The sequence below is a fragment of the Carassius auratus genome, chromosome 13, assembly GCF_003368295.1.
Source record: "Carassius auratus strain Wakin chromosome 13, ASM336829v1, whole genome shotgun sequence".
Lineage (NCBI taxonomy): Eukaryota > Metazoa > Chordata > Actinopteri > Cypriniformes > Cyprinidae > Carassius > Carassius auratus.
In genome coordinates this window covers 7,899,481-7,924,619 of record NC_039255.1, presented here as the reverse complement: position 1 = coordinate 7,924,619, position 25,139 = coordinate 7,899,481, and the positions used below count along the sequence as shown (strand labels likewise).

Here is a 25,139-nt window from a genome sequence, read left to right as displayed (position 1 = left end):
TGCCTTGTATTGTGATGTGGAAAAATACTGAAGTTAGACTGTTATAATGAGTTTGGATATTTTGTTCACTATTGCTACAATATACATGTGCAAGCGTTCACTAACATGGCATAGTCATTGTAAACAGTAGATAGAGCCATGAAGTGATAATATAGTATATTTAGATAAATTTATAATTCAGTTCACACATTTCAATATACACTGTACAATTTACAATGTCCCCCCTCAAATTAATGAATCAAAACTTTTTTAAATCAATTATTATTAAGAGGCTGTAGTAACTAATTAGGAGCTTAGACAACCACTTCCAGCCCATTGAAATTAGTTTTTTCCTTTGTAAACAGGTACAGCCTTATGCAGAGCACAAAATGAAATATTTAATTCACTTTTAAGACAAGGATGAAATACAGTGTATCTGTTAACTTTGACAGGCGGTGAAAAACTACTAAGAGCTCAAAACAAGCTCTTGAAATGCTCTGTTTGCTTGAGCATTGGAGAAGTTGAATTCTGCCATGTTATACAAAAACAGATATTGTATGTAATGTAAATCTATTTCAAACTGGTAAGGTGGGCAGTTACCCCCCCCCCCCCCCCCACCCCAAGGGAAATTTAGGCATAGAAAATGAGCTCTGGAATTTGGCCACCTTGCACTCCTGTGCCATTGGTACTGTCCGAAGAGCACTGAAACTGGAAGGTCACCTTCCCACACTGAACTTCTGTCATACCCTCTTGTCCAAAATAACTCAGCTCATTTCCATCGAGAACCACACTGGCAGTATAGAAAGTGTCAGGCTCAATCTGAACCGGATACTCGAACCAAACTGGGAAGGTGTTGCTGGATCCATCTGAAAAGTACTTGCTAATATTGGTTCCCAGGACAACTCCTTGCCGTTTGAGCTCAATCTTTGCGGTATACTCAGCAGATCCACAGCTCGAGCCATAGAGCCCAAAACCAGCGATAAACACTCGTTTATCAACAGCAAACTGAATGCTGTCACAGCGTCCGCGATAACGCCACTGGTTGCTGCGGTAGGCGCAAGACTGGAAGCGATGACACTTCTGTGGCGTCAATCCTTTACGAGGTTGGCAGACGAATTGCAGCTCGGGTTTCTTAGCTGCTGTGTACCATAAGAAAATGTCATTGGTCTCGTTTAGTGTTAACACTCCTGATTGTGCAGCACCATTGGCGAAATCATCAAGACCCATGGTTGGGATGCGGATCAGGTAGACGGCTTGGCCCAATACCTTGCGTTTGTTGTCGATAGTTGTGTGCATTTCCCTCCGCTGACATTCAGCCTCTGCCCAGCTTAGTGCGGCTTCAAACACTACAATCTCCTTGGCGTTCAGAGTCTCCCGTCTGAGGATGCACTCCAAGGTCTGAGCATCAATGTCACAAAAGCCCTCGGATTTAAGTGCCAGCTCAGCCTGAGCGTCAATAACTTCCCAGCAGCGTTGCGTTAGGTCTGGCTCTTCAAACAGACAGCTCTGTGATAGAAGAATACATGCATTCTTGGCACTCAAACTTGTTTCCAAGAAGTTGACACAAGCCCGAGCCAGGTGCGGGACTATGTACTTTTTGGCTGCATATAATGTTGCCAGTACAGTGTCAGCACTCAAGTCAATTTCATCACAGTAAATGTACCTGAGAAATAGAAAAAAAAAAAACAATCAAGGTTAGCTGTGTCGTACATCATCTGCAGTAGTCATTCAAAATGTATGTAGTCCTTTAGCACTGAAGCCTGGTATTACTGGCCCAGCTAGAAGCTACTATTTTATGGTGTGCTACCAGCATGAACCACAATGTGTTTTTGGTCCACATACAGTAAGTCAATTCTTACTGGAAATGGAGATGCTATCTTTTGCAACACCTCTTGATAACGAAAAGCACTATTCTGAAGTTGTAACTTTGTGGAATAGGAATGAACTTGGCCTTTGATTGTGTCCTTGAGAACAGATGTTAGGCTTAATTCACCATACTATGATGCATTGTGCAGATCTACTGCAAATCTAATACTATGTCCTGTAATGCATTCTGGACTAGAAGTCATAACCTATATTGAAGCAGTATAATGGACACAATGTTCAAAGGGCGTGTTCTGCAAACAGAAACAAAGTATATACATTTACACTTCTTTAGGAGAGTAGGGGAGGAGGGATAAAAGACTCAGAGGGAGAGGGAACAAAGATCTCTCTCGAGATGGAGGAGAGTGAGAGATGAGCCAGCACTAAAGAGAGAGTGGAGAACACAGAAGGACTCTCAAGAGAGATGGGTAAACATGAGTTAAGATCTATCAGATCTTCTGTCATGGTCCTAAGCCCTCTGAGAGCCGGACAAGCTAAGCTCACTTCATTATTATAAATAATGAAGTGAGCTTAGCTTGTCCGGCTCTACACTCTTATTCTTCTTGTTTAATCTACAGCATTTAAGTATCTAGTGCCATTAGTGTTCAGCGTTCACCCTGATACATATAAAATACTTTGGGAATGAGCCATAGCAATTCTGGACATACAGTAACAACACATTTTCGACACTCTGTGACTCCAGTGTGTGGCACTAAATGTGTGCATGGCTTTATCTGAAACAGATAAATCTGAAATCTGGCAAACTTTTATTATGGTGCTTGTTGCACATATTGCGGCAGCTTGGAAATGAAATGTCCAATGAGTGGCACTAAAAAGTTAGTGTTCTATTGCATTTAGAAATAATATACTTCCTACACTTAATCCTACATTAACCTAACATTAACCTAACCGACAGTGTTAACAAAAGCAAACATGATATAACAATGCAAAAACAGTTTGCTTCAACAAGTCTTTTTTTCAAGACCAGCTAGGCCAGTTGATAGCCAACTTGACCAGGGGTGCATTTTCCAAAAGCATCGTTAGCTAACTATGGTTTTAAGTTCTATTGAACTCAACTGATCCTTCAGAAAGACCCAACCCACTTTGTTACTGTTGCTGTGTCCAACAAGTCATGACGCTCTCATTCCACACATTATGTTCTCAAAGTGAAAAACACATTGCGGGGCAAAGATCACTTGACAATGTGTAGACAGACAAGAGAGAGCAGGTTACTTTTGGTATGAAACAAAGTCTCAGATTTCAAATTTTGTATAAAAAAAAGAAATTCAAACAATAAATAACGTTTTGTGGCTCTTTAATATGTCATGACAGATCACTGTAACGCCTCAGTTCAAGCGGCACATTAACCAATCATCTCTTCCTGTTTACTAGTTGTAGCACTAAAAAAAGATGAATGAACATCAGATGGTATATTGTTTCAATGGCAAAAAAAGATGCCACTACACACCATTTTCCAAGTTCAAGTCCACCAACATTAATCTACTCTCCTGTATGGTTTGTTTGTCGGACAAACTGGCAGATTTGGCATTATGATTGGTCAGATCACCTGTCAATCAAACTCATGATGAAGGGTCAACTAGTAACGACAGAACTTGATTTTGGGAATGCACCACAGGCTAGAAGACCAACTTAAATTTAACAGCTTAGGCATTTTCAGCAGAGATAAGGGGAAGTTAACAAGAATGAATTCTGCCCAGTGATACCGTTTATGGGCATATGCTTTGCGCATGTTTAGCATCTGATTCTGTAAGAGAATTTGACGCAAATTTTTGTTTTATAAGTGGTGCAAATGTTTAGTGAATTTGCTCCATGAAGTCATGCTGGGTAGTTTTTACATTTCATTTATTTAAATGATATGAATTGAGTACTTTGTTAAAAATGACATTTAAGAAGTCAAATGAAACTATTTGATATCTTCGGTGTATTCAGATGAAGCTAATTGCACAGTGGATTTCAATCAGAAAAGACTTCTTCCAAAGGCCATATCTCTTAATGGTCTTGAACTGTTGGCTGTAAAGAAATTGCATGTCAGTGTAGACGATTAACCCACTGGAAAAAGTCCAAAGAGGGGTACTTAGATCAGAGAGAACAATTTTCTTCACTCCCGCACTTAATTGAAAACAATAATAGCTAAATCATTTGCAAAGAAAGAAAATAATGGTTTAACAAGGCAGATGAGGAAAGGGTCAGCCAGCACTGACCTGATGAACAAGGTACAATTACATAAGGAGACTTACTTCAGCATAGCCAGAAAGGCTGGAGGTTCTACATCAGGGATACGGATCTCATCCTTGTCCTCTGCCAACTCTCCATAGAACATGGCATGGAAAACCGAGCTTCCCACAGCAAGGACATACTAATGAAAAAAAAAAAGGAGAAATTAATTTGACTTCTGTTATCAATCATCATGACGATCAACAATATCCATCACTTCATTTGAAATAATTTACGTTAGCAATGAGTTTCAAACATAAAATCAGTGCAACCCTATAAAATCATTTGGAATAAGGCACACGTGGTGTAGATGGAAAAGCATTCAAAGTGTTCAGCTATTATTTTTCAGTCTCTACTTTTCCAAAGTGACCCATTTTTTATGACTCGACAAAGAAGTAATTTTATGTCTCTCCTCACTTTAAAAAAAAACATTGATTATTCCCCTCACACTTATTAAAGGAACATTCCAGGTGGAAGGTGATGGTTTCATGTAATCACCTCATAAAGGCACAGCTAGCGATCTTTAATTCCTCCCAGTTTGCCCTTAAGAGTCGATTTCATTGTAAAGGTAAAGTTGTTTTAAATTTCAGCTTGATCCCATTCCCCTGAAGTCATTTGAGCATGAAGCACACACAAGTTTCACTCACAAAGACCAATGCTTAATTACAAATATAATTTCCCCTTGGGTTTACAAGACACGTGAGTGCCATTCATTTGAATGGAATTTGCTTTTCCCTTTTTTCAAAGAATGTTCCACAAAGGTGTAAAAGTGGTTGCTGGAGCTAAAAGTTATCTCACTGATGCTTATGGGTGCACGTAGCTAATGATGAAATCAGAGGCCAACACAGCATTGCAGATGCATTATATAATATGAGCAGAAGGTGAATATTTACAATTCATTTTAGCATTACACTCACATAGACTCTTTTTTTCCATTTAGCAAACTTAATTTTGGCCTTTTAAGTAAAGGTGTGTTCTTCACCTCATGTGAAAAGCCCATAACAGATATATTGTAACTAAGAGGAACATCAAATAAATGGTGGGAGTCATTCTGCAAAGCAATCGTACGCAAGGAAGCCTTTCCTAGAAGCAAACATAACCTTCTCAAATAAAAATGATAATGCATATTTGAATGCCAGCCAAATGGACATCATAAAAAGGTGCTCTGTAATAACTCTTCATGGCCCATTGCAATATTGGCTGTTGCCATGCAGCAAAGCAATACAATGCCCTTGCCTAAATGTGCTTTATAAAGCATCACATATCAGCTGAACACAGCTTTCAATTCTGCCCCCTTAAATGGATAAAAGATGAGTCATGCCTGAATTGTAGGCACCAGATTAGCCCTGTCTTTTTAAATAAAGTCTGAGAGCGAAACAAGAACTGGTTTAAATGGGGTTATGGTGCAGTTAAAATTGGCCTGAGGTTTAAAAAAAAAAAATGATAATGTCATATATAATAATGCCAAATCTTAGAACAAAACCAATTGGAAAGCTGCTAGCTTCAAGGAGGTCATAGTGGAAGATCTCTTAAGGGTTTTTACTTAGTGGAGATCAGTTAGATCAGGGGTCGTCAAACTTATTATGTGGAGAATATTTAGTTCACTTCAGATATTGAATGCATTTGCATAGTGATTTGTCAACAAATTCTGCTCCAAATGAATATTTTATTTATTTATATAAATAATATAAATATAAAAAATTGTCATGATTAATCTCATTATTTAGTATTTAATATTTAAAAATAATGTTAAATTAAAATATAAAAATGTAAGCAGCACAAATGTATACATGTAGCTTTAATTATTTTATTTATTTTTCTCTTACATTTTCCATGAAATCCCTAGAAGCCTCTATGTAAGAACCAGATAGATGACTAAACCAATATTACAATAAGAAATACCGCTGAAATTTTTATTTATAAAATAAAGTGGTTCAAATGTGTTTTGTGTGGTCAAATTCTAATGAAGTTTAATTTTACCAAGGACCAATTAAGCAGTTTATTGTTGAAAACCTTTGGGAAATACACTGACTGTATGAACAAATATCAGAACTTTATTCATATATTCATAAATGCTTTTGTACGTTTTAAAAAACTTCAACCACAAACTGTGATTAATTAATACAACACAAACCCAGCATGAAAATAAGCAAAAGACTCTTTGTTAAAAGACAGACATCTCCCCCACTGCCTTCTGCCTGATTTTCATCAATAACTGAGGAGTGTCTCAGAAAGGCACATGGCCAGCTACCCTGAAAACAACAGAAATAATTTAGCTGTCATTAGCAACAGCAGTGAAGCTCATCGCTTCAGAAAATCCTAAAGCTGTTCTCTGGAACTGCTAAGGTCACTGCGTAGTGCAGATCAGGAGGTCTTACCTTGTGTCCCGGGAGCCTCTGAGTTCCTCCGGACTGACCGACGACAAAGCGAATGTCAGCCATCAGTTCATTATTAAACATCACAGCATTTCTGCAGAGAAGATTCAGGAGTGATTTTAGACTAAACAACTGAGAAACATTCCTACTTGATTGTATAGAAGAGGTTAATCCATGTTTCTGTAGACTTTCCATCAGACATAAAGAAATTTTCATATAACTTGAAATAAAGAGAAACTATACAATTTTATTCTATTTGGAACCAAAATATCTAACCTTGTTCATTTTTTCAGAAAATGTGGAAATTTGAACAATTCTTCATTTTAATTAAAAGCCCTTACGTCCGTCATATGGTTGATTTTACTGAAGTAAATATGAGAATGAATAAGGAGAAGCTTATCACTTGAATGAATGTGCTGATGAATGATATTAAGCTAATGGAGAAAGAGTGAATATTACTGTGAGTTATAATCTTAACATTACTTCAAGTACAAAAAGGTTGCACACGTCTTTCTCAGGAAAATCTCTGGCCCCTGTCATTGAGAGTTCACAATGGCATTTTCCTCAAGTATTATTGGGGTCCAGGCCACATGGGAGCAGTAGGTAAACAAGGAACAGTGTTGCAGGGAGACTACAAAGCCAGGTCCGAGAGCGCACATTTGTTTTGGCCAGCATGGGGCTTTCCATTGACGTCTAAGTAAATATTACCCTTTCACAAAGAGCAAAGCCATGCATATAAAACAAAACTTTTTCCCTCTTTTGCCTCTTCTGGGACAATACACACAGGGCGGAACAAAGAGCGATTTACACAAATGGACAATTACATTTCAGAACATGCTCAAACATTCTCAGAGATTTTAAATAACATTCCCGTTCAAATGACATTCAACGCCAAATCCTGAACCTACTTAACCCTGAGAAGAAGAAGAAACTGCATGTGTATGCACATTTTCTTCCAAATATTTACTGAGTTTCAAAAGTCTGAATCCACTAGTGAAAATGCTCCAGTTTAATAATTAGTTTAACTTATAAAGTATTTTTGTAAATAATTAATACATTTATTATTGATAATAAATTATTTTATAAGCATAACAATGTGTTTTAAAAGCTTAAAAAGTTGTCCAGCATGATTTGAGAACTTGACCGTCTGAAAGTTCACATGATCATTGTCACAAATGTGCTCTTTCGATTAGAAATCAATTAGAAATAGTTTAGAATATTCCTTAAATTCCTCATTTTCAGGTGTATACAGTATGTGCTCTTAGAACTTTAGACTCCACTGTATCGGCTGTCACAGTATAAATGCTCTGGTTGTTGGCAGATGTTCCCTGAGCAGACTTCTAACCGCACCAATCTCTCATCTCCCTCTCTAAAAAACATCTAAAGTTGACCTACCTCTCCCTGATGGTGGAGTACAGGCCCTGCCAGTTGCAGCATTGGATGGTGTTGTTGTTGTTCAAGTTCTGCTGCTGGTACTGCTGCACCGTGGGGACTGACGCCGGCTTCTTAGTGGGAAAGATCTCCGCTGCCATCTTCTTCTTCTTCTTGGATTTCAAGGTGATGATCTCATAGCACACAGGGGGCAGCTTGGATGAGCTGCTGGGACTCCCCTTTTTAGAGCCTTTACTGGACTTGCTCTTAACTGACTCTGGAAGCATCAACAAGAACGTCAGACATTTCATGTTCCTTCCCTTGGCATCCACCATGAGTCTGTTCATCTGCAGAGCAGTGGAAAGGCATGCAGAGAAGATGTTGGGAAGGAAAGGAAGGATCTGAGAGAGGAGATGACTTGCGAGGAGCCCAGAAGAAAAAAAGGAAAGAAAGAAAGAAAGAAAATTTACTCCTAATCTTCACCTTCTGAAAGCAAACTGTCTGGGAATATAAACTCCTTCTTCCAACCAGAAGAGTCAGTACGGCGGCTGACTTTTCTGTCCTTTGGTTCTAGTTTGATCTGCTGGTGGACAGCAGAGATGAGTCTCCATAACTGTGCTGCTAGATAAACGTCCTTCTTTACATATCTTCTCTGTCTCCTTCAGTATCTGTGACAGTCCCAGATTTAATGCTCCTGCAGTGGTTCAGAAACAGCTAGTCCATGCTGCCTCTCTCTCTCTCTCTCTCTCCCTCTCTCTCTCTCTCTCTCTCTCTCCTCCTGACACTCTGACACACACACGCGCATCAACACATACACAGAGCTCTGCAGGATTTGCTTGCTGTGGACCTGTGCTCTGACGTCTGTTTTGCTGACTGTGGGGGCTGAATGGACGGATGGAGCCGAGAGAGCAAACCCTACCGATGGAAGCCAGACATTCCCCACAGCCCATCCAATAAGCACTCTCGAGAGCCGTGATTGGCTGCAGCCACCATGCGCAGCACCTACTAGAATATGCTAAGACCTCTTTGATTAAAGTGCCAGCCCTTTTCCCTTAGAATGATGCATTCTGATCTCCAGCATCACTCTAAGCAGCCTATTGCAGATTAATATTTATAAGAAGTCTTGAAAGATAAAAAGGAAATAGGACCTCATGTGAAGCTTTATTTCAACTATTTAGTTCATCTAGTTAAATGAGTATGGCTCAAATAATTTATTAATATAGTTCAGTGATTTATTTTTAAATAGTTTTAATAGAAATATCTACCATTTAATTTATAATTTTATTATAATTAATTATAATAACATTTTAAATAATAATAATAATTATATATATATATATATATATATATATATATATATATATATATATATATATATATATATATATATATATATATTATAATAGCATATTCTGTTTTATATACCTCCTCATACAGTACATTGCTGTTTGCAGCTCCATTCGTCCTGTCAAGGATTAAATGAAAGTTTAAATCTCCTCAGTGATGTGCGACTCAGCACAGAATACAGCTTGTCTTCACCTGTGAAGAGCATTTTCGTTTAACGTCCCGGCTACTACCGTACACATAGCCCTACATGTCATGTTTAATGCATGTAGCACAGAGCTCGGCTCTAGACGTCTTTTCTGTTCTCACTGAATTACATTGCTGAGCCTTTTGTTCTTCAGCCGGGGAACACATTACAGAAATCAAGGAACAAAACACATTTCTGTAAAAGCACATAAATCTGATGAGATTGCTTGCAGCAGGGTCTGAATTTCCACAAAGCAAAACAACCTTATAACACTGTATAAAGATATAAGAATATAAGACTGAATATGCTATTATAATATATCTATAAAGATATCTATCTATCTATCTATCTATCTATCTATCTATTTAGATGCCTGTTATTCTCAAATGCTGTGCTGTTTGTGTAATTGTTCAGTCTCTCGTCGGTTTAATGCAGTGTAGTGGTTGCACATTTCGCTAAAGGCTTGCTGGCCTCATTAACACTTTGCAAGCACAACAAATTGCATTTCCTATTTTTTCACCACATATGGCTTGACATAACAATGGCAAAACAATGCTTTATGTAATCATGGTAATGAGATTCTCATCTTTCACAGAGTAATTTCGACAGAACTGACAAGCTATGCGATTTTATGAATGTTAATAAGTCACACATTCGTGAAAGAAACACTTCTTTGACTCTTTCTCCACGACTGAGGAAAAAAGAGCTCAGTGTATGTGTGCGGAAATGTGTGACCTCTCTGTCTCTCACAACAGCTAAATAAGACGAGACGAGCCGGACCCCCGTGGTGACTCGGACAGATCTCCATTCTGTGGGGACACCTGCCGGGAGTCTTGGCTTAGAGGAAGTGGAGCAGAGCTGAGAGACAGCCGTAAAGGTTGGCACGGAGAGGCAGGCAGGCAGGCGCTGGATCCGGCAGGCTGGCTGCTGTCCCCCTCCCCTCCCTTTCCTCCCCCATTAAAATGGCCAAGAGCACCTGACAGGTGGGAATAGGGGAGGAAGCCATGGCTTTGGACCAGGGACAAGGCTCATGCTGCTGTCCAAACAGGAGACTTGCTGGGTAGAGTGATCTGAGAAGAGTAGAGGCAGGTGGGGGCTAGTGGACAGAGGGAGTTGGCGGTCTACTTGTGCCCGTGTGAACAGCACAGCTCTGTTCCAGTCTAAAACCAGATAAAAAACATCCTTCACCCCATTTTGTGGTCAGATATGGGCACAAGGACATGTGTTAAGATTATTATCTACCTGGGCAGTTGTACGTTTTGCTCTGGAAGTGTTTTTGCCATCCAATTACAAAAATACAGACTTACAGTAAAGTGGAATAAGGTAAAGATATCTTCCAGACAAAAGGAAACAGCAATCATCAAGTAATTTTCTTAAATAACAGGGTGTTTTAAAAGTACTTTCTGATCGGTCCAGTGTGAGATATTTTATGTGACACTGAAATGAAGTGTTTGTTCTGCGTGGATGACCTGGTTCTGCTGTCCCTCACAGAAGGAAGGCAGCAGAGCCAGTCCCTGCAAGAGCAGTAGAGTGGACATCGACAGTCAATCTGGACATAACCTGTCCAGATCTCCAAAACAGAGCAATGGATGCTAGTTTATCTCTGAGCACAAATAGTACTACACAAAACCTCCAATAATGATAACAAATACTATCACTAACAACTTTTAACACATAAAGAACCATGTTAGACTTCAGTTAAACAAAACATTTAACATTGAAGTAAACATGCACATGCAAGACTAGTAATAAATGACAACAGCCACTAAACCATTACAACAACAGGGTTACCATCAATGGTTACTTGTATTTTTTTTTTTTTTTTTTTTTTTTTAAGGGAGTGAAATAACAGTATATCTATATCTATAACAAGCACATTAATGGAAAATAGGTTCCCTCAATATTTCAGAAAAAAACTGTTAATTAAAAACTAAAATGCACACTAAAAACAAGAATAAACAATTCACACTGAGCTACAGATTGTAGTGCGTTATGGGTAATCAACTGCCTCCAGGTCTATACGCCAATACAATTCAAATGAGTGTCAAATTCATATGTTCAAAATTGGAAAAATTATTAGGTGGAATTTCCAAACATGCTCCAACATTTTGAGGTCACAATGAATTGGTTCAAATAATTTCAGCAGGGTTGAAGTGGGACTAAACCTCTGCAAATTGAAAAAAAAATGAAAAAGACCTGTACAATCATTGGCATCACCTCAATCAAACTCATCTAAATTTCATTAAATATAAAGCCTTCCATTGTCAATCAAATCTCCTCAGTCACATTCCTTAAACACATTAGTACTTCAATATAATGACAAAAATCAACCAAACTTTACTCATACTGGCCTCATTAACTGGACTTATGTATAAAACTCAGAATGAAATCTCAAAATCAGACTTACATTATCTAGCATAATGAAAATCTGTACTGTTCATCTCTCTGGAATACTTGATTCTGATTGGTCAGATAATTTTAGATACATTGAATAACCTGTGTATTTGATGGTCATCCCTGGCAACCGATTTCCAATAGTTTAATGTCTTTGTCCCGCTCTCCTAATATAATAAAATTTCTACTCAAATGATAATCTTAAGAGTCCTTGCACAACGCTCAGTGACAAGTTGAACTCATAAATTGCTCTGTTGCTTGTACAATTCTGTATACAAATAGTCAAGTTAATTAGCTGCACTGATCTTACGAGACACACAATGTGAGAGACCTTTGATTCAGGTCTGGGCTAGATTGTTTCTTTTCACTGATACATGCTGTGGGCCAGTAGGTTGTACATTGATAGGACCACTGGTAGGACCAATTATGGTGCATGAGCATGTCTGCTGTGCGTAGGTGTGTGTGAGCGAGCATTTCTGCTGAGGGTGTGTGTAGCTGTGTGTGGGAGGGGAGGTGATTCTGTCATCTTGTCGAGGCCAGCAGCAAAAATATCTTAATTCACTGGTTCCTCGCTTCCAAAAGACGATCCACATTTATTTATAAAACAATATTTAAATAAAAAGAAAATAACTTTTTTAATTATCTTATTTCTTTATTTAAATTTACATTTTTAGCATCGTGTTTGAAACGGGCACTCCACTGCCCTTTATCTGGACCATCATTACCTGCAAGCCTTTTCTCAGCCATTAAGATAATTATGTGGCAGTTAGGAGATAAGGATAACTTTTTCATTAGATAATTATTCCAACAAGTTTTAACTAACAGGTAAGTTATATCAGCCTGTTACTTTTGATAATACTGAATGAATAGCCTTATTTCCAAACAAAACATATATATACTTTACATAAAATTATACTAATCATATCACATGGATATGATTTAAGTCATTGTTTCATTTCAAAGTGATATTTAACATCCAACACCACTTGTTTTAATTAGAATGGCTTCTTTTTCCTGCAACTGCATTGACAACATTTTGTAGCATACATATACAGCTCACCAATCATAACATACCCTACAACCAACTATGAATATATCCTTAAAACCTATTTCACACACTTCAGTTCTAGAGAGTAGTCAGAACAAACCCACTCTTAGTTGACCCCAGCTGCAAAGCATGCTGGATATAGTGCCACCACTTTACCGTTGATGCTTAACAACTCTTTATTAGATACCTTCATTGTTATTTGTTATATTTGTACATTATTGCTATTGTATCAGGTATCAACAACATGTAAACTTTTAGGATAAATGCATCTCTCAGCTCTTAAATGGCTAAATTATAATCAGCTGATAGGTGTGCAGGGGGATGCTCACAGAAACTGGAAACCCATCGCAGTCAAATGGAGTCTGGATTTTTCTTTTAAGCCAGGAGTCTTGTTTGTGGAGGAGTGTGTTTGCTGTGAGTGGACCTCATGGAGAGCTGACCTTCTCACCCTGAGCCCACCAGCACAGAGCACAACCACCCACTCATTCATATTCCTCTCTCACAATCACACACACACACACCCACATACTTTACTTCATTACACTATCATGTCACTCCTCCTCTTCAGTCCAAAGAGTCCATCTTTACTACTGTAAATTATCTGTCTCTCACCCGCTGCTACATGGGACACCCCTGCCCTTTGCATGGCCCCCACACAGCATTAGGAACAAATTATTATCAATAATACGCCTATATTTTTTAATATACATATATTATATTAAATAATAATACAATAACAAAACTAAATATGAATATGAATATACCAAAAGTTAAAACGCATTATAATATATGCAGATCCCTTGTTACACCTGGAACTGATTGTTTGTCATGTTTTATTCTTTCTAAAGGTGTAATAATGAAGGGATAAGTATCATAATGTATTATAACTATGATTGCAATTATTCGTGATATCATACAATGTATTATAATGTGCATTACAAGGCAGAATTAATGCATTAATACTTTTATAACGCATTATATATATATATATATATATATATATATATATATATATATATATATATATATAAAGGCTGCTTTAAATGCGAAACGGCTTGCAACCAGTCTTAACATATACAATTAACTTATAAGCATGCCATGTTATGAATTAGATAATAATGGTCTTATAAGACATTTTCTGTGCTTTCCACTCAAGTCATCACCCTCAATACTTCAAAACTCCTATCGAACCAGGAGATGTGAAGGTGTGTGGGGTTCTCTAACCAGGTGTAGGAGTATTTGAATGATGGCTCATTGTACTGAGACTCTGTTCTGAGCTTCACATTGGGAAAGGAGGCAGACAATCTATAATGAACACACTTTTGTCAAGAGAAGGAGGAGGAGGAGGAGGAGAAATCTCTCTACTGGCTTAATAAAAGAGAGCAATGATGTCGTTAAGATAACAATAATGATGTTGTCCCTTTCTGCCAATGACATTTGTGTCATTTAAAGAAAGAGATGTGGAAGAGAGAGTGAAAGGAGGAAAAAAGGAAAACAACAGAAATGCCGCTTCCCTTGGAACAAACTTGCCAATCGCTTTATAGAAGGAGTGGATCATTATGAAAATGTAACAAGCTTTTTTTTCTCAAACAGGGCAATTAAAAAGCTTTCTCTGTCATATATTTATGATAATTCATTTATTTTGTCCAGAGCTGAGAGCTAGGCATAGGGAGCAGTTGTGTAGATGAAATGTACTGTACATGGAAAAGTAGGTTTTTTGAAAGTGGGTCTATCTGACATATCCACAGCATCTGCCATATCCACAGCAATTACCGAGGAACATTTTCAAACCTTTCAAAAGTGGTGCAGTGTAAAAAATTCCAAAAGCTGAGTTCTAATCAAAGTTTGGCCATGTCTGTATGTTTCTGTTTTTGATGGAACCAGACACTTCCAGTAGTGTTTTTATTGACCGGTATTTTTAACAATACACGTGTCCAACTTGCGCACTGGTCATCTCAGGTGTGATGTCATTCCCAGCTCGGACTTCTGAAGTAAATGGGACACAACATTAGTCACTGCATGCAACAAAGCATTAAAAAGTAACTTGCCACTTTAGTCACTTTTCATGAGTAACACAATACTGTTTAACATTAATTTTAAGAGAAAACACTCCAAAACACTAAGCATTTCATCCAAAATCCACATCAGCAACCAACTGTTTTTAGACCAGGATTGGTTAACCTTCTCGGAGCAAATTCTTAATGATTTCCTCTAAGCTTAACAACAAGTGTCACCTCAGTCTGACCTTTTCAGTTTTTATCAGCACTAACATAATCACAGTGATGCTAATCAGGATAATGAGGTGTTAACATTAAAGGCAACACGCATGCTGCCCTTTTCTTCCACGTACACAAGCAAAAAAATACAGACTCATGCAGCAGACACATGGGGAGAATCAAGCTGTTCATAAAAGTTGCCCCAAAAAGCTCAGCATTTGACTCACTAACAACATGTCAGTTTCTTCACATTAAAAAATTCAAACTTTAATGCTCTATTTGCTGCTTTGCTCATGTAAGACAAAAAACCTAATCTTCCTTCTCTTTAAACACACCTTTCTAACTAAGCCTAAACTCACAGGAAAACATTTCCGATTCAATCCCTGAGAATAATACAAGAATAAACATCAGTAAACCGAGACTTGTTCAAGCTATATTTGGCTCCATTTGAGAAGCACGACTGAAAGTCAATAAACAATGGTCCCAAAAGAAACCATAATAGTCGTTAGATACGAAATAGCACAAAGGTCTCCATGGAGATTGAGGTATTAACCCAGGGCGAAGGTATAGAGTGTGGAGACATACACAGCTGCTGTATTTTTCTCCAGATATCTCCACAGAGGAGATTAGTTTGTTTCTGTTTCCCAGCACCATCAAGTATTACAGTTCTGTGATCAGTTCTATAGATAAACAGTGTGTCATTTGCTTCATACCTGTACTTTGATTGTACAAATACAGACATGATGATATATATTGACAGATCAAAGTGATTGGCAAATGTCTGATCTATGAATTAAAGACATTGTGATTTATTCACTTAATAATTTAACCCTAAATTAAAATTGGCTGAGAATCTACTAACCCACATGCCATTCAAGATGTAGATGAGTTTGTTTCTTCATCTGAACAGATTTGAAGAAATTTAGCATTACATCACTTGCTCATCAATGGATCATCTGCAGTGAATGGGTGCCGACAGAATGAGAGTCCATACATTCAATAAAAATACTTTCACTAACACAATAATCCACAAGTAATCCACATGGCTCCAGTACATCAATTAATGTCTTGTAAAGTGAAAACCTGTGTATGAAATAAACAAATCAATCATTTAATGCATTTTAACTGTTGCTTCTGGCCAAAATACCAGAAGACCCATTGGTGAGAGCAAGTGATGTACAGTAAGACTACATTTTCAAATATCATACGTCCTGTGTAAGTCAAGCAACTGCCATTGAGATGAATGGGAATTTTAACTTACTCCAGGTATTACAGACTTTCTTGTGCTCAACAGTTGTGTATCAAACCATGATGGATCCAAGGTTTAGTTTTATAGTGAAGGCCATCAATTTTACAAGCAATGCTGAGTGTTTTACAGCTTTTAGCTGCTAATGAGCTGTGCATTTTTTCTGGAGCAAATAATGTTGCTGTGGTCTGGTAAGGAAACATCAGTATTCAGCTGCTGAACTTTGCTCTACACCTTTAGCATGCACGAAACTGCATTAGATTTTTAATTTTCTTCCACTTACATCTGACTAATTACTACCCACTCCTGCTTGTCATTTAGCAGATATTTATTTCTTTTTTACCCACAGCAGCTTATTGTCCAATAATTGCAGCTTAACTCTGCGTTGAGCTCTGTGCTTGAGGGCACAATTGTGATAGATCTCAGTAACCCACCGTTTCACGGGTCACCCCTTCATGGGATTGAAAATTGGCCAAAGGAAACCTTATAACCCACTGTAACCAAACACAGTCCTGTGTAATCAATGCATTACTTGACGAATATACAGTAAACAGAACTGCATGCAACAAGCTACATATTTAGGTCCACACCAAGGAAAATAACAAACTACTGAATCCATATGGAAATCTATATGCTATATTCTCAGACATGTAGGACACACATGAAATGATAAAGTGATTGCAGTGCTTTTGATGTCTTTTCAAACATTCCACAGAGAGAATCAATGAAGCACTGTTGAAAACTGGCTGCAAAAAGAGAGAAAAGCTGGAATAGAAAAGATTCTATTCTATCACTAACAATGTGGATTTCATTAAAATTTGGATATGGCAGGTTACAGTATCGTACAACGTACAGGGTCCACGTGTACGTTTATACCTGATCTGATATCCAACATGTTTCTGCAGTTCAAATTCAGATCTATATGTTCATGACCACGATGACACTATGGCTAATGGCTGGTGAACATTTGAGTGAGTTCACACAGCATAACAAGCACTATTCTATGTTAAACTATAACATTTTACATTGTCGCAGTCATTCTGCAGCAAAAACAATTCGCAAATGCTGGTGCCCGTTTGAATAAAAGCTGCAATGCATAAAACATTTATAAGTAGTACTTAAAATGTGTGACCTATATTCATGTACAAATAAATAAATAAGTGTGTCTGGGTGGAGGAGAATTCTTTCCAAACTGGGACACAAGAGAGCCTAATAACATAATGAGAGAAGGATTTAGATCTTGCTCTGTAAAAGCATAATGGATCATGATCCTATTATCCACTTCTGCTCGTCAGCCCCTTTCAGAGAGATTATATCCAAAATGCCCCTCTTCCCTGTTACTGCCCTGAAATATAAGCGCCCCCAAAGTGAGGAATCCCCTTTCAGTATGGATGCATTGTCATATCCTGAGCACAGGAATTTCAATTCTCATCTGTTATTGGTTCAGGTTAATGGGTGATTTCTGTATATCAAGCATTTATCACAACACTGCTGGAGTCTCTTTCTAAGTCTTTTACACTTTACTATCTCATCAATGCTTTCTTTACTCTCCACATTCTGCCTTTTCCTCTCTCTATATTGATTGTTTTTACATGCAAAATCTTACACCAGTTATTTGGGATTAGGCGATACAGTAAAATCAATAATTATTTTCATGTTATGGCCTATAACTGTATAAATGGCCGATATTAAAAATGATACTAATTTGTCTTTTTTTTTAAGTGAGAACAAAAAATACATTAAAACATTTTTTTTTTAAACATACAAGTGAATTCACAAGTGAATGTACAGCATGAAAATGAATATGAATGTTTTATTAAATTATTAAATATAAACCACCATCCCTATTCATTTATTCACTCTGTCACACTGTCTTCTCAGTACTGTCAGGAGACTGAAAAATCCAGAGTCTTTTCATTTTGCTACACTGATCCTTTCCCACATAACCCTGGGGAAATGAATGGCATACTGAAGAAAATTGAGAGGGGAAATACAGTACAAGGAAGGAGGATTGGGCAAAAATGCTTGACTCACATCCATTGTCTTCTGCACAAGAGAGCTAACCTATTACCAGAACGGTTGACTTCTGGGAAAGAAATGAATGACCTTTTGGGCAGACAAACGAGAGGCTTAACACAGCTTAGCATGCCGGCTATTGGAGTTGTAACCTTTTCACTTATCTGGTACCTCAAAGGCCATTATCTTGGCAAACTGACATCTGAAAGGAAAGTGGAGTGTGTATGTGGGCACCAGGTTTAGCAAAAGTAGGTCATGTGTTTCTTTTTACCCTTTAAATCACACACGCAGGATCTGTCTTTAACTTTAAATGAAACTTTAAAATGTATTTCTGAATTCAAATCTAACTATTCTCATGAAGACATTCCTAAGGAATTATCAACAAATCTCCCTCTTCACCTCTCCCCCTGTATACAGTCCTTGAGAAGTGTCTCTCACCTTCAGGTTTCTTGCTGATTGCTGGCTTCAACTGGCCTTTACAGTGGAGTCCCTTCACGGGTGAGAGTTTAAATAAGCCTGACAGGAGAAGCCAGCATTGGATCATGTGGGTCAATGAGCTAATCAATATTTCACATCCCTAGGCAGTGGGCAGACAGACAATGAGTCTAGACAGGCCAGGCCAGGCTCAAAAGGGAGTTCCTTGTGCTTGGTACACCTACAATGAGAGAAGAAAAAAAAAAGGATTTCATTATTTATTTCTGACAAGTTTGTGTCTTCATCTTATCCAGCATCATGTAAAAATTTACAGATGGTATGATGTAGAAAATTTGTTCACATGGAAACATAGTGGAGCCCCGTTTTGCCATAGCTTCATTTTAGATAGAAGCTCCATGCAAGCATCTTTTCATAGGTCACATGTTTCAGAGGATTGACACACGTCAGCGTTCACTGTTTTCCACTGAGCTCTCAAAATGCTGGAGAACTGAATGATTCGCCTATGTTATTTATAAAAGAGGTCCAAAAGATTTGTGTTCTGAAGTCTTTGAGTGAGTGTCTTTTTTCTTTTTTTTTTTTTTTGCTCCCACTCCCAAACATAACCTCTCAAGTCTCCTGCAATTTGAAAATGAACATATTTACCTTTTGCACATTTTTCTCAAGCAAGATATGTATTGCTTCAGAAGAATAAAAATATGACCTGTTTTATGGTCTACTTTATGGTGTTTTTTTTTTTTTTCTTTTTTTTTTTTTTTTTTTTATGAGCTTAACATCCCCTAGTCACCCTTCAAATTTATTGCATTAAAAAAGAGCAAAAAGACTGTTGTATTTTCCATAATAGTTTATTATTATGAATTATAAACAGTTAAAACTAAAAGCAAGGAAAGTTATTAAAATGAAGATGATAAATAATACCTGGCAATAGAAAGTGAAGCAACTCTGAAGAGGAGAAATTTAAAGCTCCTGACTAGTGAAAACTGCCTTATACAAAAAAAATTCCCCATCACATCTACAACAAAATAAATACTGATTTAGTGCCCACTATCTCCCCACAGCCAGCACAGACTGGGAAATTGACTCAAATCACATCTAGTCAAACCACATGAGGCAGCTTTAGGTAGCCATAAACCAAGCATGACAAGACTTCATTGAACAGGGCTAAAGTGCAAACACTATCTCTACCAACCCCTTACAATTTCCTATTACAGAGTAATATCAGGTTGAATATTGGTCGACAGGAAGCTGTCAAAACTCAAAAGCTCTCCAAAGTGATAGTCACTCAACAAACAGAGAAACATGTCATTTTTCCATTCAGCCACGCATCAACGGCGACAGCGAGGTCTCCTTTGATAAATGGGGATGTGAAAGAGGAGACGGCATGAATAAATAGAATCATTCAACGTCTGCAACTCATCAGTATCCATTATCCCGTATTTGTATCACCTACTGCAAAACCTGGAAGCTGACATGTTTACAAGAATAAAAAATGGAAAAGAAAAAATGCACTTATTTTAGAATTAGCACTTCTTATAATTCAGTTTTAAACGATGCAATAATGTAAAAAAAAAAAAAAAACAGTGGTTTGAAAATGTGTCCATTTAAATAATGAAGGACAAGCAGCTTAAATGGAATGTCACTTTTTCAGATGAAGTTGGTTCCAAGCCACAGGAGGCACCAGTAAAATTGGCAGACTTCAGTTACCCTCTCTCCTTGCCAGCATTCAAGCTGTATTTCTGAAATACCCTGACAAGTGTTGTCCTTGAGTGACTTTCATGTATGAATTTCTCCCCCTACCTAGTGGATACATATTTCTTCATGTCATTATGGAGAAGAAATGCCGACACTGGGCAAAGTTCCACTATCTCTTGGTGAAGTTTAGTAGTGCTCAGAACTTTAGCAACCTCTCAAGTCTTCCTCAGGGAATATAAATCATCCTAGACAGAAACAGACAGAAGACACATAGAGAAAACAAATGTGTGAAAAAAAAATAAATAATAATAATTAATTATTAATAAGCTGGTGTCATGTCAGATGGCATCAGGTCCTGCGATGGTCTCCAGGGGTCTCAGATGCGCAGTCCTCTATGGAGTTGCGGACGTTTTCACGCTCCCTGACCGATTAACTTCTATTTACTAGCCTGTCTCTCTCCATCAGGCACTGAGCGTTTGACTGGCATGAACAGTCACAGTCCATCTTTCTATTGCTGTCTGGTTCATAGAGGAAGTTGATTTTGTCAAGGTTGTTGCAGTCCATCAAGTACCCATTTAGAAAAGAAAGAAAAAAAAACGGTTGTTTGTTGCACTACGAAACAAACAACAAAAATGATCCTTGACTTTTTCAGATGATCTTTGAGTTATTCAAATCTAACGTGTTGTGAGACCCAACTAGTGTATAGATACTTAAAAGAAAAAAAAAATGTAAAAATGCATTATTGAACCCTAATCATAATTCCAATACTATTAACGAAAAGCTGGGAACTTTCTAAGATTAAAATGCTTCAAGTGATAGATAGACAGACAGACAGACAGACAGACAGACTGACAGACAGACAGACAGACAGACAGACAGACAGACTGACAGACAGACAGACAGACAGACAGACAGACAGACTGACAGACAGATAGACTGACAGACAGACAGACAGACAGACAGACAGACAGACAGACAGATAGACTGACAGACAGACAGACAGACAGACAGACAGACAGACAGACATACAGACTGACAGACAGACAGACAGACTGACAGACAGACAGACATACAGACAGACAGACAGACAGACAGACAGACAGACAGACAGACAGACAGACAGACAGACAGACAGACAGACAGACAGACAGACAGACAGACAGACAGACAGACAGACAGACAGACAGATAGATAGATAGATAGATAGATAGATAGATAGATAGATAGATAGATAGATAGATAGATAGATAGATAGATATTGCTATAAATATGATGCCATAAATATCATCTGACAGGAACATAAGAAAACTTAAAAGTTGACTATGTATGCTATTGCTTTTACACTGGGTTCCTGACACTGGAGTTTGTACTACTATTGGTTTCTTTTTAAAACCTTTCCCTCGAATGTATGCTTACAGTGTTTCACTTAAAAGTCAGTAAAAATGTATAAAAATGTAGTGTAGTGTAGTTTACCTGTTGCGGTTCCAACACTTGCACTAGCAGATTATTAAGGTCGGTACTGCTCCCTGGTGGTACACCTAAGATAGTGCTTATAGCCACGTTATTTTTTCTGTTGAACACATAGACAGTAAAAGAAAGGTTGAACACGAGAATCACGCAGCTATTTTTAAATCAGCAACAGTTAATAGTATCCGTGTCTGTATGTGCAATTGCTGATATAGGCTAGTAGTTAACCTATTTTAAGCCGATCATCTAAATAAGAAAGAAAGAAATTATTTACCAAATAATTGGGACGTAAAGCTAAATTGGTTAAGGATTAGTTAGGATTGTAAATGAGGCCTAAAATGGAGACTATGTGAACAAAAAACTGTGGTTGTTCGCTTTAACCAAGGTAAGATTTACAATGCATTTTATATCTCATCAGAATAGGCTTTGTTTCGAGTGTACCCTGCAGTTTTGACTTCACACAGCGCTCAGTTCCTTTGCTCGGTTTGGGTTTGCCTCTCTCCCTCCTCCTTCCCCAATCTGCCTCTCTCCCAGTTTCAGTGGTATAGTCGGTGCCAGTAATTGTACAGTGTTTATAAATGAACTGCTTGTTTAGAGTGTGGGAAGAATTTTTTATTATGTAAGAAAACCCAACACCAGCAAATCCAGGAGCCCGAGATCACCAGAGGCTCGAAAAGCCTTTGATCTTCTTTTCTTTTCTTTTCTTTTCTTTTCTTTTCTTTTCTTTTCTTTTCTTTTCTTTTCTTTTCTTTATTAGACAGAAAAAACTCTTCTAACAGCATACATTATCACAAAAATAACAAAATATTTTTCCTTTTTTTGTGCATTCTCATCTCCTTTGAAAACTACTCCTATAGATTCGTTCCTACACCATATTCTTTACCAAACAAAATAGCATTAACATTAATGCAGTATGTTTTTTCACAGGAAGATGGCAGTAGATGTTTTGTTAACTCTCTACAATATCTCAGACTCCCGAAATTGTTGTTTGGAAGTCAGAAGAGAAGTCATGGGGCAACCGCTAATCACGGTGAGGTCAAGACATAAACATCCTAAGGGACTTTCTCAAGTGTCTACGGCCTCCTTGTAGTGTGAGATCTACTAGCTTGAATGGAGAACCTCTTTTTGTAAATGCATGGGAAATGAAATCTGAAGCCTAGAGGATTTCCCCCACTTAATTCACCCAGCCTCCCTTTCATGAAACCTTTGGCCCTAATTTTGAGTGCGTGTTTGACCTTTCTGCTGTCTCGTCATGTGACTGATCCATTCGCCAATTTAAACGGATCCATCACTGACTCATTTACTGCAATCTAAATGCGTCAAAGGAGGTGTATTTAAACACTTCCCTACTGGTCTGATTGTGGTCAGAGACGTCACACACATTTTACATGGGGGCCAGGTTGAATCCTTATATGATATAGTACATTTTTATAATGAACCAAGCTAAATTACAACTGAGCTTGACTGCCAGGGATTGCCCTGCATTTTCATGTGTGGAAAACAGTGCAACTGACTTTTTGAAATTAACGTTTTGGCAGATTTTTGACATTTGGACTATCCACATAAAACAAATTGTATGTGGTACACATTTGGTCTTCAAAATGGTGAAATTCACCAAAAGGCAACAACTTTGGGCCACTATAATTTATATAGCTTACACACACACACACACACACACACACAATATTGAAATATTTTCTCAGTGAAATTCAGTCCGGTGAAAATCTCCAAAATTTCACAGCTGAATGACCCCAACGTGTTTTACAACCGACATAACTATTTTGATGCCATCACCCACCCACGGGTGATTAGAAACCTATAGGCTGCCTGTCAGAACTAGTTAGGCATTTAAAATTCAAACTGTCCCTCTTTTCTCCCTTTCAAAGCTCCTCACTGCCCACGGCATGTTCCTCCTGATTTATTCCTTATTAAGAACCATCTTCCTGACCACACGCAAAATGCGAGTTTGAGGTTGATTTCAGCCCTTTGGCCCATCTCCATGTGTTTGAAGAGCATGTGCAGTCCTTGCAGATTGAGCCGCGCTCCTGCCTGCCAGCCAGACGGTCCCAGAGAGGACAGATTTACGTGCCGAAAACTCCCCTCACTAACAGAAAAACTTTGGCTCTGACCCCTGACAATAAGCATACTCCCTGTCTCACCAAGTATGCGGTTCAAATCAGTCAACTCAGATGTCAAAGACGAACCGGTTCCTTTCAGCTCTGTGTTCTGCTATTCTGAGACATGCAGTCAGGGATACATGTGCATCTTGCATTTACATGTAATTATTTAGCAGATACTTTTATGGGAAAATGACTTTCAAAATGTGGATGAATACAGGTAATTTATTATACAGGAACCAACAATGTGAATGTATATACTATTAATATTATCAATATTAATCACACCGGGATTTTTTTCACTGTTTGCATCACTCCTGTGACTCACTGAATGTTTCAGAGAATTAATTTGTTCAAACACATTCATTTGTTCAGTAAGGAAACAATCGACAGTCTTTATGAATCAGGCATTGAATCATTCACTGAAACAATTTATTTAAAAACACTGATTCATTCAGTAATGAGAGAAGGGACAGCCGTGTTGTCCACTTGAGAGCTTGTGCACATGACAGAAAGTGCACAAGACTGTCCCAGCTCTGAAAACTGCCAATGCTTTGATGCATACTAAATACACCCTATCTATAATACAGCTACAGAGCGTTTTTTGAGGCTAAGTTTATCCCATCCCATCCTATTCATCATTTATCACATGAATTCAGGAACACATAATTTGGCGATATGAGTATGTGTATTTTGTTAAACATCTGCAACTGCTTTTATCACTTAATTAGTAGCACCAACATTTAATTAAGTCATCTGTTATGTAAGGACTACTGAACAGACATTATTTAGTAAAAAATACTGAAAATGAAAATGTGTAAATAAAGCTCTGTAAAAACTTTGCTAAGTGTGTTTCATTGGGTTATCAATAATTCTACCCACACTTGTGATCTTCACACCCACTTGAACAGTTGGGCCAAATACAGGAAATATGTTATGTTAAATGGACAACAGTGTTTAAGTGCTGAAACCACAAGTGTTGGGAGAGGCCAAATCTGTATGAGTAATTAATTCATTCAAACATTCCTTTAACATCACTGAATCATTCAGGGAAACTGTATTCATGAGTGAGTAATTTATTTTAAGTATGGTTTTACTGGGAGCAAAAAATAACAAAATAATTGGCAATATTGTATCTTTTTTTTTTTTTTTTTATC

General features: G+C 37.7%; 1 protein-coding gene across 2 annotated transcripts; it reads right to left on the bottom strand.

Annotated features, from left to right (window-relative positions):
* Positions 1 to 577: 577 nt before the first annotated feature.
* LOC113112515 (BTB/POZ domain-containing protein 3-like) lies at positions 578 to 8,745 on the bottom strand. Of its 2 annotated transcripts, XM_026278163.1 has the most exons (5): positions 8,307 to 8,474; positions 7,848 to 8,100; positions 6,456 to 6,546; positions 4,101 to 4,219; positions 610 to 1,642 (listed from the first exon to the last, which is right to left on the bottom strand). In XM_026278163.1, the coding sequence occupies exons 2-5, from the start codon at positions 7,982 to 7,984 to the stop codon at positions 610 to 612; spliced, it is 1,380 nt and encodes a 459-aa protein (XP_026133948.1). In that variant the 5' UTR covers positions 7,985 to 8,100; positions 8,307 to 8,474. The 2 variants fall into 2 exon arrangements, with proteins under 2 accessions (XP_026133947.1, XP_026133948.1); XM_026278162.1 differs by having other exon boundaries at positions 578 to 1,642; positions 7,848 to 8,745.
* Between the last annotated feature and the right edge of the window lie 16,394 nt (positions 8,746 to 25,139).